Source organism: Syzygium oleosum, unplaced genomic scaffold (genome assembly GCF_021117445.2).
Source record: "Syzygium oleosum isolate NSW1041296 unplaced genomic scaffold, Sole_v2.1 Sole_v2.19, whole genome shotgun sequence".
In the NCBI taxonomy this organism is placed as follows: domain Eukaryota; kingdom Viridiplantae; phylum Streptophyta; class Magnoliopsida; order Myrtales; family Myrtaceae; genus Syzygium; species Syzygium oleosum.
Window position 1 is genome coordinate 7281835 of NW_026607503.1, and position 16580 is coordinate 7298414.

A 16580-nucleotide genomic window follows, 5' to 3' on the forward strand; every position below is an offset into this window, starting at 1 on the left:
ATAAACACATATTGATATAATCATAACTAATAAACACATCAATTTTTGCTCTCAATTACAGACTCTATTCTGTCAAAGAATAGTAAAACATTAAGAAGCCAGTAAATGTGACGCAATACTCATCATCGATTTTGCTATTTTGCAAGATTTTATTCCCAGAGAGACAATATAAGTTATATAACAATAACATGAAGGGGCAACTACTCTGGTCTTGGAAGAATGACCTTGCGTTCGGCATGTGCAGGCCAAAAGAAAAAAGTTTTATTCAGATTAATTATACCTCTAACTACTCTCATCTGATAATCAATAATCTCGCAAGATGACTCTTCTATACTTTAGAAAAGCTTGGAAAAGAAGCAGAAGGAAAACCTTTCTACAAGGCACATCGTTTGAACAAAAGCATGTACAACCGAATAATTCTAAACCTCACTCAACGGCTACAAACCTCGATCACTTCAAAACAATCCAGCCAAAATCGAAACTACTTGTTTGCGGTCTCAAACTACAGATGCACGAATTTTCATCTACAACAACATAATCGCACGAAATGACGGACGAAACAAACCATTCTTAACAACATGAGAGCGCATCAGGAAGCAAAAATCAGTCGATCATGGACAATCAAATCGTCACTCGCGTCAATCGTCACACAAAAGACACAGCTCCAGGAAAAAATGAACGGCGAACCAAAACGGAAACGAGAGGGATGGAGAATGGATCGGGATCGCGAACGGAGGCCTTGACAGTGTAGCCACGATGCAAGAGGAGCTTGACGAGCCACGAAGGGATGAAACCGGACGCTCCGGTGACGCACACGACCTTCCCGGCACCGATCGTTGCCACGTCTCGTACGTCATGGGAAATTTGACAGATGGAGATGAGAAGCTTAGGGCACGAAAGAACTGAGTAATTGAGAAGCTTAAGGCACGAAAGAACTGAGTAATTGAGCTTTCTCCTTTATCTTTTCCTTTTTTAATTTTTTTATAAATTTACATTTGGACCCCTAAACTTTTGGAAATTTATAAAATTGACCCCGTGCGTGTCGAAAAATCGCGTGTCGAGATTCCCGACTTGTGTGTCGCCGGCATGTCCGACGCGTTGGCCGCGTGTCGGACACGCGACACCGACACGGTCGCTTCGCGAACATGTCGGTGCTTCCTAAGTGGCGATGCAGACGGTGATCCAAAGGACTTAAGTGATCACCACATTGATGAGAGAGTCTTTACATCCGATAATACTGCAACTCCAGTTCTCACAAATTGGATAGAACTCCAAATACCAAGAGGAGAAGAGAGAATGCCTCATTATGTGTTGCTGACACTTGCAAAGCTATATAGGAGCTGATCAAAGCTAAGGCAAGTCAATCTGTGAGTGGCTTTGCCACCTCACATGTCACACCACCACCTGTGGACCCCTTCTCCATATTCGCTGTGATTGATGTCCTAATTAGTATGCCTGAGTTGGGGCAAGATCTTTACAACAAAGTAGTGAAACGAGCATGTGTTAGTGCCGCATAAAGGGAGGCTTTCATCGAATCCCCAACTGAAAGGAGAAATGGACTTCTTTAATGTCTTCAATAGATGTTAGGAAATGTACTGTGGATTGCGTGGGGTTTCATTTGATTGTATAACTTATGTTAGTATTTGATATTTGGTTTTTAGAGGGCAAAAGTACACTAGAAATGCCATAACTTGTGTACGGCGATCACTTTGGTGCCAACTTTTTTGAAAAATGATCATTTTAGTGCCAATGCTGACGTGGCTCGCTGGAAATCCGATGTGGCGCTGACACGGCTCGCCGGAGAGGTCCAGTCAGCATTAAAAACCAAAAACGACGCTGTTTAGCCCGCTGACGTGTACTTTTTTTAAAAAAAAATAAATTATATTAAATAAATAAATAAAAAGGCCTACAGCAGCAGCGAGAGCTCCCTCACCGCTGCTGCCGCCAACCCACCACCGCCGGGAAGGGCCGGCGGTGGTGGGCGCAGTGGTCGGCGAGGGCTAGATCCGGCGAGGCCGACCTCGCCGTCGCCTTGGTCACGATGGCGAGGCACAGCCTCGCCTCGCCGAATCCGGCCCTCGCCGACCATCGCACCCACCACCGCCGGCCTTTCCGGCGGTGGTGGGTTGGCAGCAGGCGGCGCGAGGGCTCCTCGCCGTCGCCGCAACCTTTTTTTTTAATTATTTTAATTTTTATTATTTTTCTAAAAATTAAAAAATTCGAAAAAAAAAGTCACATAATTTCCACGTGTACAAGTCAAACCATTTTTTTTTAATATATATGCCAGGTCAGCTTTTTGGCCGGAATTTTGGTCGGAGTCACTAAAGTGATCTATTTTCCCCCGACTTGGCACTAAAGTGATCCGAAAAAAAGTTATGGCACCAAAGTGATCGCCGTACACAAATTGTGGTACTTCTGGTGTACTTTTTCCGTTTTTAGAGATATTGATGTCGAGACTCTTGTACTTTTGTGGTGCCATGGGTACGATGGATTGGTCGGGATTTTTATATTTGGTTTGCTTTCACTCTACGACTTATGTTATTGGTTGTTATTGGATTTTTTTTTTTAGATATCTATATTGATGTTCTTGTATTTGTGTGATGATATAGGTACTATGGAAGGGAGATCAAATAGTGTGTCTAATAGGCAGGTAGATCCAGATGAATAATTCTCGGATGATGATGATCTTCACGTATTGATAGTATGGTTGTGTATCGTTGCGGTGGACATATCCATGCATACGAAAGAACCTATTAGGGATAGCAAACTATCATGACCCAAATGAATAAGGGAGATTGTTTATAGACATTCAAATAGAATATATGAAGCCTTTAGGATGGAGAGACATGTTTTTCTGAACTTATGTGAATTAATAAGGGCAAAATGTTGGTTGAAAGATAGTCGGTATGTTAAGATAGATGAACAAGTTGGGATCTTCTTATCTTTGGTTTGTCACAATAACTCCAATAGAGATTTATATGACAGATTCCAATGTTCAGGAGAAACAATTAGCAATTATTTTAATATAGTATTGAAAGCAATTCTCAAACTCTCAAAAGAGGTTATCAAACCACCATCCTTTGATGTTATCCCATAGGAAATTTTGATGGATCCTAATCATGAACGATACTTCAAGGTATGGTTTTTATATGGAGTTTGTACTATCAAGTACACGTAGTTGATAATCTTGTATAATATTAGATTTTCATAAATGCACAAGGTTGTGTAGGTGCTATTGATGGCACTCATATAAATGCTTCCGTCCATGTGTCTCAGTAGATCCCATTTAAAGGCAGGAAAGGGAACACCACCCAGAATGTGTTGTGCGTTTGTTCATTTGATATGAAGTTGACTTTCGTGTATTCTGGGTGGGAAGGATTTGCCAACGATTGTCGGGTGCTTTCGGCAGCACTCGAGATTCCTCGACTACAATTTCCTCGACCACCATCAGGTATTTACTTTGTTTATAGGAAGAAACTTTCTTTATGATTGTATTATGGTTGTATATCATAACAAATTTATATATACCACGTTATAGGCAAATACCACGTGGTAGATTTTGGTTATGCATCACTTCCAGGATTTTTAACTCCATTTGAAGGTGAACGGTATCATTTGAACGATTATAAGAGGAGTGGGAGATGGCCAAGAATAGAAAGAGAATTATTTAACCATAGGCATTCTTCATTAAGGAATGTCATTGACAGGTCATTTGGGGCTTTAAAGAATCACTTCACCATTTTGAGGTACATGCCTCCATTTACAATAAAAAAGCAAGCACTTATTATAATTGTGTGTTGTGCTATCTATAATTACATTCGTGACCAAAAGAGGATGGACAAAAACTTTTCCCTTTATGGATATCTGGAGTACCCGTTTGGATCTAGAGAAGTGGAGGTTGCAAATGATACATCACATGAGCAGACAGCTGAGATAAATATGATTAGGAAAAGTATAGCACATAAAATGGCAAGGCATTACAATATACCTGAGATTCCATGACTTTGTGTTTCCGACTTTTGTAATATTGTTTTTAAATACTAGATAACGATGGGAGAGGATCCTTTCGTGTCTTGAGTTTTTTAGTACCTCTATTGTTTGCTGACTTGTTTTAGTACACCCTTTAGGCTGTACACATTCAGTGGCATTTCTTGTGTATATATATCACCATGTTTATACATATCACCATATATATACCATGTTTATACATATCACTATGAGAAGGGAGTAATTTGTTTGGTACTCATCAATATCGTTGATGGCTAAGAAAAGAGTTGCCCCTTAGGAGGCATGAAAATCATTCTATGGCTGGTTTGGTGATAGATTCAGTGCTGTTCGGAACTTCGTTCAAACAATTTGATTCAGCATATCAGAAATAAAGTGAATCAAGATATGCATTTAATTTACTATTTCAAATATATGGACAAAGACGAAGCTCGTGAACTTTAAAGATTTATTATACGGCATTTGCCTTTTTTATCTGCCCTTCAAATATATGATTTAAAACTTGAAAAATAAGTTTATTTTGATTCTATTACCGTAGTAAATTTAAGGAAATCCATCAAATTTAAAATATTGTGTCCATTTATAAATAAAATTTCTCATTTGCATTGTAAAGTTCTTCCAACGATATTAATTTTCTTGTAGTTCCATAATTTTTGTGCTCCAGTGACTGCTTTCTCTTGTTTTTCATAATTGTTCTTGAACAGTGATAATAATTTTCATTATATTCTTGTAAATTTTGAGGTCTTATCATCCGTACCATTACACGACATCCATCAATTTTATTTTTCAACATAATCTTAGGACTCAATTGCATTAAAAATTGAGGACTTGATTGAATCAATTGCAACGTTTATGACTCGATTGCAGCTTTTGGTAGAATTTTAAAACTTGGTTGAACCTACCAAAAGATTTTGGACTTATTTGCAGTCAGACAAGGTTTAAGGCTTGCGGTGCAATTCTCTCCTTTCTTTTGTACTATTATTAGTAACCGCCCAATTCATCGTGACTTTCTTTTGGCAATTATAATGGTCCTCCCTAGAAAGTTAATTATCTGCAAAATATCTTTCCTCAACTTTTTCTCTGGAGAACTTAATTTCCCTTTCATCGTCGCACGATGTGTGAGTCCTATTATTTCATAATATTCCATAAAAAATGTAATTTACCTAAGATAATATAATAGTAAATGTCTTTGTCCTATCAAATGTATGTTTTGATAAGGGTTAATACCACGAAAAATCTCAAATTGATACACCAGTGATAAATTTACAAAAAAAACTAATTTTTTTATAATCGAAAACTCTAAACTAATATATTTATGACAAATATACCCTATGTTAAATTGAATTAATACCACAAAAAATCACAAACTGATACACTTGTAACAAACAGAGGGTAAAACCCCCAAATGGTAAATCTGTCAAATCCCACGTGTTATGCAACTCAGGAATTTGGCAATAAAATTTAACGGAAACTAACTTGGGGTAAAATTGTTACAGATGTACTAATTTGAAATTTTTTTGTGGTGAAAAATTAATTTATAGTAAATTTATCATGAATATAACAGTTTAAAGTTTTTTGTGGTATTAACTATTTTGATAAAACCTTTCGTCCGTAATTTTCCCTAAAAATCACGGGACGGTAGAATTTCCCGGGGGTGTGTTTTGTTTATCTATCGGAGTATCTCGTCTTCGTTCCCCAAGCCGCGTTCGTCAAAACCCTAGAACAGATCGAGAGAGAGAGAGAGACAGAGAGAGAGAGAGAAAGGGCGAGACTGATCTACCTCGCGAAGCTCGAGCTCTTCGCTCCGCGTCCTCCGATCCGCTCCTGCTCGATGAAGCCTCCGTCCTCCGCAGATCTGTAGCTCGCCGATCCACATCCGCGTTCCGCTCGGTGCGAGGGAGAAGCCATGGAGGAGGAGGGTCTGTGAAGATCGCGCGGCTTCCTCGTGCCTAGCCTCGCTCGTCGCTCGGAACGGTCTTCGGAACATCGCGAGGGTCTTGTTCGCGGCCTTTCCTCTAGCGTCGGAGGTCGCAGGTAATGGAAAGTTTCTCTCCGGAATCGAAAAGTTCCGTATTTTTTGTCGGTAGGACTGCGTTAATGCGATGAAAAGCAGCTTTTTTTCGGACCCTATTTCCAATTGCATGACTTGGTTGCTCGATCCTGGCTGCGGGCATAATCGATGGTAGATAGAGGTCTCTGTCTTTGATTTTCTGATTCTAGTCTAGAGATTTGATGTCCTTTCGTGATGCTTTCGTTATTGATATAGCGTTGACGTATTTTCTTCATTACTTTGATATGAACTATTGACGCTTTGTATGCATATGTTTTGGTCGCGTTCAATTATCTTGATGATGGTGGCAAGAGTTATTGTGATATTTTAACTTGCATTTGGTTAGTGTTAAAGTTGGAATTTTGTTCCATGAATGATCTCGCTTCTACTAGATGATTTTGGCACTTGCAAATTTGTGCGAATTGAGCTGTGTATTGTTTGTACAAGACAATGACCGGGGAAGAAATTGTGTTCGAGTAATGCGAATCACTTTGTTTGTCATGGTGTGCAACTAGTTGTTTTCATGCTTCACCCAAGAAAGCATGGTTTTTTATGGTGACTCTGTTATAATTGAAGTTTCTACTTGGTTTTTTGCTGTTGAGTCATTGTTTTTATTTGTACTTTGAGTGGGTCCTTCTGTCTTATTCAGTGAAACAACTGTATCTCATTTATATTCGTAAAAATATTAAATTATCCTGCCATTATATCGGACAGCTAGGAGCCTTCCTTTGATGTACTAGATTACATTTCATCACCACACCTGATTTTGCCATGTTGCGTGGATTAGTTGTAAGTTAGTGATTTACCGGCATTATATTTGCATTCATTTGCTGATCTTGAACTTGAGTTGATTAGGTAAGTGTGTTATTGATTGGATGACGTGGTCAATGCGCTTGACTTTTCGTCTGCGGAAACTTAAGTGGTTTCCCTTTTATATACTGATGATTTTGGTGGATATAGCATGCCACCAGATTTCGTTTTTGTTACTTTCTACCTTAAGGATAACAGTTTTTCTTTAATGTTTGCTCGTTTTTATATTGTGGAAAACATTCGAACTCCTCTTGTGAGATGTTACATCTTTGGCATTTTTTTTATTGTTTCTAATGTTCTTCTGTTGTTTCATGCTGGCTTAGGAATTGATTTGTCCCCTTGCAAAAATGGCTGGTCAGAGGAATAGCTATGGGAAGCGGGCTCATTCTCAGTCCGACTATGCTGAGAACGGAGGAAGTAAAAGGAGAAATCCTGGTGACGATAGAGACCAGTTTGTTATAAACTCAGATGATACTGTCTATCGTTATTTGTGCCCAGGAAGAAAGATAGGAAGTATTATTGGAAGGGGAGGGGAGATCGTCAAACAACTAAGGGCAGACACTAAATCCAAGATTAGGATTGGTGAGACAGTGCCTGGATGTGAGGAGCGCGTTGTCACCATTTATAGCTCTAGTGATGAGACTAATGCTTTTGAAGATAGCACTAATTTTGTGTGCCCAGCTCAACATGCTTTGTTTAAGATTCATGAGAGAGTAGTTGCCGAAGAGTTGAATGGTGATGACGATTCTGAAGGGCAGCAAGTTACTGCTCGTCTTCTTGTACCATCTGATCAGATTGGATGTGTCATTGGCAAAGGGGGGCAGATTGTGCAAAATATACGTAGTGACACCGGTGCACAGATTCGGATTCTTAAGGACGACCACTTACCGTCATGTGCATTAAACTCGGATGAGCTTGTGCAGGTAAACAAATTTTCTCTTCGTATTGTTCTGTATAGCACCCTTTGTACCTATTTTGTATCGGCCTTTGTCAAGCAACTAGATATAATGGTAAGTAGCTCATTAAAGCAAGGTCAACTTCAAAGTTTTTGGCCCGTACACCCTGCTTATACTTTTGGGGATTGTTCAGTACTTCCATACATTAGAAAGTTTTTAATGTTTTCCCTTTTGGACGTAGGATTGTAATGGCATCATTTACTTGCTGAAGGATTTTAGTGAAATGTTGATCTCATTATTAAAGGCATATATCGGAATATGCAATCTTTTCTAAAGTCAACTTAGTTTATATATCGTAGAACTTGTTGTCGTATAATTTGTTGTCTTTAGCTATAGACATTTGTTGGCTCTCTTCTTTTGCATTTGCTACTTTGCAGCAGATGTTGTGATTGTATTGATATGTCTTCTTTCATTAGCTGATTGAAGCTCATTAAGTTTTCTGCTGTTGGTTTTTAGATTTCTGGGGAAGCTGCAGTTGTGAGAAAGGCTCTCCATCAGATTGCATCTCGCCTGCACGATAACCCTTCACGATCTCAGCATTTACTCACTTCTGCTGTTCCTAATATGTATTCTACCGGTGGTTCACTTATTGCTCCTACTGCTGGTGCCCCAATTGTGGGTGTAGCACCGTTGATAGGTCCTTACGGAGGATACAAAGGTGACACTGGTGATTGGTCACGCTCCTTATATTCAGCATCGCGGGATGACACTTCACCGAAAGAATTCTCACTTCGCTTGGTTTGCCCAATTGGAAATATCGGTGGTGTCATTGGCAAGGGTGGTACCATAATTAACCAGATAAGGCAGGAATCTGGGGCAGCTATCAAAGTTGATAGTTCTTCAACTGAGGGAGATGACTGCTTGATTACTATCTCAGCAAAAGAGGTGAACTTCTACATTTGGCATCTTTTAGATTGTTGTATCTTATGGGCGATGTTACTAAATAGACCTAACAATTGGTTAAATTGTCTTTGTTGATTTAGATTTTCGAAGATGCATTCTCTCCTGCTATTGAAGCTGCAGTGCGTTTGCAACCAAGGTGCAGTGAGAAAATTGAAAGAGATTCGGGGCTCCTCTCATTTACAACCCGACTGCTTGTGCCAACGTCAAGGATTGGCTGTCTTATTGGTAAAGGAGGGGCTATTATAACGGAGATAAGGAGACTCACAAAAGCCAATATTCGCATATTGTCGAAGGAAAACCTTCCAAAGATTGCTGCTGACGATGATGAGATGGTGCAGGTAATAGAGTTAGGGTGTTTCTGCCCTACAGTTTTTTGAGCAGTGACCTTCTTATGGTATTAATCGATTGATCTTGTGACTATATCAAACTTGGACGTATAATTAGTTTTTGTACTGATCAGATTTCTGGAGATCTCGACATAGCAAAGGATGCTCTGGTACAAGTAACAACACGATTGAGAGCGAATGTGTTTGACAGGGAAGGTGCATTGTCTACTTTCGTTCCTGTTCTTCCATACCTCCCTGTGCCTCCTGATGCTTCGGATGGTCTAAATTATGATAGCAGAGAGAACAAAAGACATCCACGGGGTCACTCCTATTCTAGTGGATATGGTGGCTCGAGTGATCTAGGAGTTGCTGACAGTTATGGAGGATATGGCAGTCCACAGGTATTAAATCTGTTAAAAGTCAGATGCTGAGTTGCTAAGTGGGTTTTTGTAAAGGCTTGTGCACTTCTCATATTTGTAGTGGTTAAGACTTGTTTTGATGTTCACATACTTGTATAAAAATTATGAGCAATCTTTTGATTTCAATTGTAGATTGGTGGTGGCGGTAGTGTATATGGTGTATATGGTGGCTATTCTTCTGGACGTGCTGGCTCTTCTGGGTATGATTTCTTATTCTTCTTTCATGATCTTTCTAGGTTTTTTAGAAGGTTTCTTGGTATTTCTAACATACTATTGCCGAAATCTATAGACTTGTTTTGATAAATGTGGCTTTACTCTCAACTGGGCTTTTTGGGACGAACAGAAATGCTCATGTGATTCAGTTCTTTGTTGCTTGGGCATGGTATACAGTATTCTTGATTTGGGTAATGGGTTGTCTTGATTCAAGAAGACTCATATAATGTTGTGATCTTCATTTCATCACTAGTAGAAGTTTAAAACTCACCTAGTTGCCTCAGTTTCATGATATGATGGGCATGCACTCTCAATTTCCTTATTAAATTCCCACTTTCTTTATTGAGCATACCTTGTGTAAACAGGTTGAGACATATTTGTTAATTTCAAGTAAACAGGTTTGATGACCTTAATGTATGCTCCCAACACGCGGACGCACTTACATACAAACACAAGAAACTCTTACAGTACATCTAATTGGGGAGATTTGTAGAGATGAGAAGAGATTGAAGGGGAAGATTTGAATAGATTGTTTGGTGTGATTTAAGTGGATGGAAAGGAAAGGATTTGGAGGATTGCTTCTTGATGTATGAGCCAATTTTGAGTGAACTTTTCATCCCCCCAAAGTGGAGTGATTTTGAGGGATTTGAGAATACTTGATCACTTTACTCATTTTGTTTTTCAATTTTCTTTGTTTCACTTTATCTCACTACAATTTTTTTCTACTTACTTAAACAACCAGAAAGGTTACTCCATTATTTTTCTTCTTCCTTAATCCTCTTTCTTCTTTCCACTGCCTCCCTGTTGAACATAGTGTTATCAGTTACTGTCAATTAGAGCAATTCAATGACTAGTTATTTAAATTTTTTGAAGTCTTTATTTGGCAATGCACTTTTGATATTTTGTGTGCCTGTGCATATATAGGCAGTAAGAGTAGGTGAAAACGATCAGATCTTGCATTTGTAATATTCCCAATTCAAAATATTGGTATCAATAGTCAGAATTGTCTTCATGAAAGCTTATGCTTTCTCATGCCTTAACAGTTTGTTCTGTCCATTGTTTGGTGGATTCTTATTGCGTAAGTGTTCTGTCTGAGGCTTCAACTTTTTAATTTGTTCTTAGTTGTTAGGATTGTCTTCGATATTGTCATGCCTAAAATTTGGATGATGATCGAGCCTGAACTCTGTTCGAACACACGGTATTTGATCGATAGGGCTCTTTTTTTCTGTAAAGTCTGTAATAGCATTAGCCTCCGTAGGCTGCTGTGCATGTCACAGGATGCAAATTACTGAACACTTCTTGCTGGTCTGTTTATGACCTTCCTCCTGATCTTTAGCTTCTATTTCCAGGGTGTCTGGGCAGAACCCTGTTTCCCGCCGGAAAAGTTATGGTTACTAGTAATTGATGCTGAAAAATTGCAGGTAGAACATGTTTCCTTCCCTGAAGGGACTTTCCTTTGAGATAGGCTAGTCACATCTATTTGACAATTTGCCATCCTAACCTTTCCAGTTTACCTGTGCGTCGTTCTGATGTTCTTGCCTTTCCCGCCCCATCAAAACAGCTGATAGACACGAAGCCTGAAGTCAACCTACCGCTTTTTATTGATGAAGCCCCCTGCCTTAACCAGAAGACCTGATGAACAAGGATTTGTCAAATTGATGGCCTACCTTGATGCTTATGTTAATGAGGACCTACTTTATATGAAGACCATAGTACCTCCGAAAAGTGCCATGCCTGTGACAATGAATTGACCAAGATCTTTGTGCTCCCAACAAACACTATGAGCAGCATGTCTTTTTCCAATGTTTTTTCCTCCTCTTGTTAATCTAAAACTTAGTCCAAGTTGCTTCAGTCCTGTGGTAGTTGTATTGAGTGTTGAGTTTTATCAGATAATTCCCAGCTTGTGAAGATTATGGCGTTTTCACTTTATATGGTCCTACTTCAAACTTAGAATGCCGATGGCTTTTGCAGTCTCCACTTCCCTTCCCCTACACAAAGAAGTACAGCCACAAATCCAGATAAAAATGCAAAAATGAGTATTATGGATCTTGGCCATATTGATATTGCTATTCCAATATGGTCTCTTGAAGTATTTGAATCAGAAACAATAAACCCAACCCTCACTTTGCCATGGGATAAAACAATATCTCATAGGAAAGCTTTAATTTTTGGTCACTGCTCACAAATGCATTTTTTTTGTGTCAGCATTTTGTTTTTGCTTATATTGTGTGTTTTCCCTCTTTATGGTTGGAAAGTGGGGGTTGCCATTGTGAAGGAAGAAGTAGAGAATAAAGAATGATTGCAAGTTGTGGCTGCCTTTACATTATAGTTTTCTATTGCCGGTTCCTTGATTCTGACCAACAAAATAGTGGTCAATGTGTGGCATTGGTGCAAAGGGCAATTTTGACATAGGGTTTAGGCTCGTGAGATTGCTTATCGTACTTGCATTCTGGTGGGATCCTTCAGTTGATATTATGTTGAGATTTAAAATCTCATGCTCTGCGAGTCTTTTTACGCTCTAGAATTGAAGCATTTAGGCAAAGCTTTTGGCAATTTCTGGGTCTTGGGTTTAATGCCTCTGCAAAACTGAGGTTTACGGTTCTTATAGGGGTTCATCAGTTTGACATCTGATATCTTTAGGATCAGTCTCTCTCTTTCTCTCTCTCTCTCTCTCTCTCTCTCCAGGATAGTGGATGATGTTTTCAATTGTATGAAATGTCTAATGCCCGTAAGGCAGTGTTCATCTTCCAAGATTTCTTCAGACGTCAGAGACTTGTCCAGGTATTGGCTTACAGTTATTGGAGAAGGGTAGGTTTATCTCTTTAGTTTATATGGATACATTGTATATTTGGGCCGGGGGTTTGTTTCTAACATTTTGTCTCATGCATTTGTGTTACATTGGCAGGTCTCGTGAAATCCCCGAGGTATGGTTAGTTTGTTTTTTTGGGGCCGTCTTGTTAGTATTTACAGTAAAGATATTCATATCTTGTCTTTTGCTGATTGATGTTGGTTGTGGTAGCATTAGGGGTAAGAAAGGAGATCGAGATAGGATTTCTTTTTCATTGAAAACGAAGAAGCATGTTCTGTTGGAGGTGGAGCTTAGCTTGTCAATCCACTATTCTGCATGTAATGTTTGCTTTGGTGGTGATTTTCTGTACAGAGATTCCTAAATAAGTTGGACGTAGAAACTGGCAGGCGTCATTTTTGTCTGATGTGAGAAATCTATAATGATTTAGATTCTGTGGAGTATAGTCTTCTACTCCAGTGTCTCTAGGAATTTAGATAGAACAACTTGGACTACTCTGGTCTTTAATTCGAGCATTGTTAGGTGGAATTGCTTGAATTGTGGTGAAACTATTGCAGTGCTCGGTGTAGTACTGAAGTATTTATTACTAGATACTTAAGTCTGTGTTGAACTTTGGAAAAAAGTGGTGAATGGTTCTGTCTAAAATTGCATCGATGTTTGTGGATTTATGTATTTTCTTTATTACAAGAGGTCGTCACTATTCTGGAGGCTTGGACTGTTGTCCTGCAGAATAATTGTTGGATCTCGATAATGAATTTATTTTGTATAGTGAAATACATGGAGCAGTCCTAACCGATTCAACAACCGGTCACGATTTCCATGTCCAAGAGTGATTCTGGACATAGGGTTTGATAGATACTGTGAATGTGAGAAACTCTAATGGAGTATTCAGACAGATTGATCAGCATTGCATCGGTCTAATCTATGTCGAAACCAATCAGCTTTGGGAATCTGAGTACTACCCTATTTCTAGATGCTAATGGGTATGAACATATTGGTTAAAAAAGAGAATGTTCGCAAAACTATTATACGGTAATGAACAGAGGTTTTGTTTTGTTGGAAAACACATTCTGTTCAGTTTCGCCGGGTGAAGCGAACCAATTTCCTAATGAAACAGCAGTCGGTACTATGTACGAGTAGCGTTGTCGAGCTGCTTGCCTTACAACCCAATCAGTTGGGAGATAGAATTTGATGCGCTTAGCTTAAACGCATACACGATGCAATTCTGGCATAAACTCTCTTAACTGAGAACTGGAACGTAATGTCTTGACATACGCTCTTGGGTCTGTGAGATCATTGAAGAACATCGCACCCTTTTCGCTTCGTATGGGACGCTCGCTAATCATTTGAACGGCTCTTTGGATCAACCCAAAACAGCGCTCCTGTCTCTATGCAGCTGAGCTTACGCTAAGTTGTTGGACGTTCAAGAAATGGAAAGTTTGGTTGTGAACGGCAAATTCTCTGAGTAAATCGAAATTGGGAAGTGATAAAAATTCTGAAATCGATCTTTATGAGAATGTCGTGTGACATTATAAAGTCGATGCTTTTTTATCCGTCTCTTCTTCTCATTTGAGATGTTATGTGAATGGACTAGACAATTGCTCCCTGGTACGAATATCTTTGTTTGGAGCTAATATCAACAAAATGGGTATGTGATTGTAGCGAAGAATTCACCAACAAAGAACATTGGGGTAATTACCAAAAGAATGTTCTACACATAATATAATTGTGCCAATTCAGTCCAAATTTTTTTAATTTGATCAATTTAGTCCTAAACCTTTTGAAAATTTACAAATGTAATCCATTCGACATTTTTGGTCAAAAATCACTGACATGGACGTTGGCCGTTTTATGTAGTACCACCACACCAATGTGGACAATTTTTGTAAATTTTTCTGATTTTTTTATATTTTTTGTTTTTTTTTTCCCTTCATCCTCTACGGTTGCTGGCCTCCTTGATGGCTAGCGATCGGCCATAGACAAGGTCTGGCAAGGCTGATCCTCGCAGGGGCCAAGTCCGATTGTAGAGGATGAAGGAAAAAAAAAGTAAGAAGACAAAAAATATAAAAAAATTGAATTGGCAAAATAAAATGTTTTAAGACTTAATTGGCACAATTACAATAGGTATATAATTTCTTTTTGGTAATTTTCCCACGAACTAGTGTAGTCATCACGATGCTCAGGGAACATATTTGTTTTCTCCCCTTTGCTAAACCTTTTGAAGGTCCAAGTGCAGAATAAATGAGTAAAGTCGACCGCGTACCTCCCCAAAATTATTGGAGAAGGACAATCAAAGCGCTGTGTGCACGTTTGATTTGCATTTAGTAGTCGAACCTAAGTTTGAAAAGTAACCCCCGGCTACGCTTTGGAGTTTGATACACTAGGTGCCCGCTCAACTCTTGCTCGGCTATCGAAAACGCTCGTCTTATAAGAAAACCAATTCCGCTACCGAGAGCAACTCTCATGACTTACAATTTGCCTCACGTATTGGCCATTGGTCCAAAATATTGACAAGTTTGAGACATTATTATCTTACATATCATTGTAAAGTTGGGTTAATCATGTATTTTTACGTATTCATAATTCTAAAGTACGAAAACTTTCTATCCATTCGACATACTTTATGTTGTAACATGTTCTTGTATATGATGCAGCAAAATTTTTCATCTATTTCTATATCAGTCATAAATCCGTCCGAAAAGGAAACCAGTGAAGAAAATCATTGTCGTGCTCCAACACCCCATGTGTCTCTCCAATCCCAACGAAGTACACGAGGTAAACGCTGCAACCAGAAAGTGAGTCTGGCAAAAGCTGAATCTAGTTAATTTTCTCACCTAACACAAGTCACATCGTTTCAAGGGGAAAGGAAAGAACAGCACCGACTGGTAAAAGCAAATCCCGCAGTACAAGTACGGAGGAAAGAAAAGGGTAAAGGTGAAACAGACAGACACATTGATTGGTCTTAAAAGGGCTAACGAGAGAGAGAGAGCTTAGTTGATGGGGATTGATCTTTGAAGGCTTTCTTGAATTCTCTTTCGGTGTTTGGGGCCATGCAGTGGTCACATCCAAACTCTAATGCATCCTCCCTCCCAAGTAACTCCGATCTTTTCTACCCTGTTGTCCTGTGGTCGTGTTGAGGGATTAATAAGGACACAGATTGGACGGTTCAACAGAGCCTGTCGTTTCCTGTGTGAATTATGTAGGCATCATTAAAGGCTTAGGTTTCACTTCCCCATAGAAGAAGAGGAAAAAAAGTACTCTTCTTATCCTTGTGTATATATATGAATACCCTTCACACTGTCTTTCCTTCAAATCCAATTCGTCCATTTTCTGTCAAGAAAAGTTTCTGCTGTCCAATTGGCTTCTTGCTTCTTCCTCTTCTCTACTGTCTCTCTTTTCTGGCATAAACTGCTTGTTTTCTAGTCTCAGTAAATAGATAGGCATGCACTGTCTGATCGTTGCAAAATGGAATGTTCAAGTCCTTACCTTATTGGTGTAAAGGGGTCGTAATACTAATTCCTGGTGGGAAGAATTTCTGCTGCTTCACCTCCAGTTTGATTGGATGAGGCTCTGGAATGTTTTTGTCTGTTGGGACTTGTGAAATATTCCTAGTTCATGCAATATAGGGCTCAAGAAAAGGCCCTGCTAACTTAGTAAAGGATCTACATTTTTCGCTCATTGCACTTATTCATCACATGTCTTGCATGTGGGAATGAGGTCTTGCATTGCAGCCAAGGATGACTTGCCGGCCGTGGCTCGTGTTAAGATTTGTTATAATGATTTGCCATGTCAAAAACATTGGACATAGCTGATATATTTATGACTTAATCACAGTTTGCCGGCAAGTCATCTCTGGCTACATTGCCATCTCCTTTTCTCATGCTAGACTCATGATGATGATGATACCCAAGAGCGCGTCGCCGTTTGCGGAGAATCAGAAGGCGAATAATGACAGTGGCATCAATAGGTTTGTAAAAAACTCCCCTCTCTCTCTTTTTATCCAATCAATTGTTGATCCAGTGTCAGTTCTAGTAGCTTGTTATTTTCTTTGCTATTAATATTTTATGATGAAGAAATTATTGAATTGTGATA

At 39.1% G+C, this 16580-nt stretch overlaps 1 protein-coding gene and 1 pseudogene across 4 annotated transcripts; both read left to right on the top strand.

Moving 5' to 3' along the window:
- Positions 1-2486: 2486 nt before the first annotated feature.
- On the top strand, positions 2487-3489 carry LOC130140481 (uncharacterized; annotated as a pseudogene).
- Positions 3490-5689: 2200 nt separating this feature from the next.
- Positions 5690-13154, top strand: LOC115688427 (KH domain-containing protein At4g18375). 4 transcript variants are annotated; one of them, XM_030614243.2, is made up of 8 exons: positions 5691-6039; positions 7189-7788; positions 8278-8706; positions 8805-9062; positions 9185-9451; positions 9602-9669; positions 11032-11103; positions 11192-11611. In XM_030614243.2, exons 2-7 carry the CDS (start codon positions 7213-7215, stop codon positions 11078-11080), a joined length of 1647 nt encoding a protein of 548 aa, XP_030470103.1. In that variant the 5' UTR covers positions 5691-6039; positions 7189-7212; the 3' UTR covers positions 11081-11103; positions 11192-11611. The 4 variants fall into 4 exon arrangements, with proteins under 4 accessions (XP_056175832.1, XP_030470103.1, XP_030470104.1 ...); XM_030614244.2 differs by having other exon boundaries at positions 11244-11611; XM_056319857.1 differs by lacking the exons at positions 11032-11103; positions 11192-11611 and adding an exon at positions 12588-13154 and having other exon boundaries at positions 5690-6039.
- The last annotated feature ends 3426 nt before the right edge of the window (positions 13155-16580 follow it).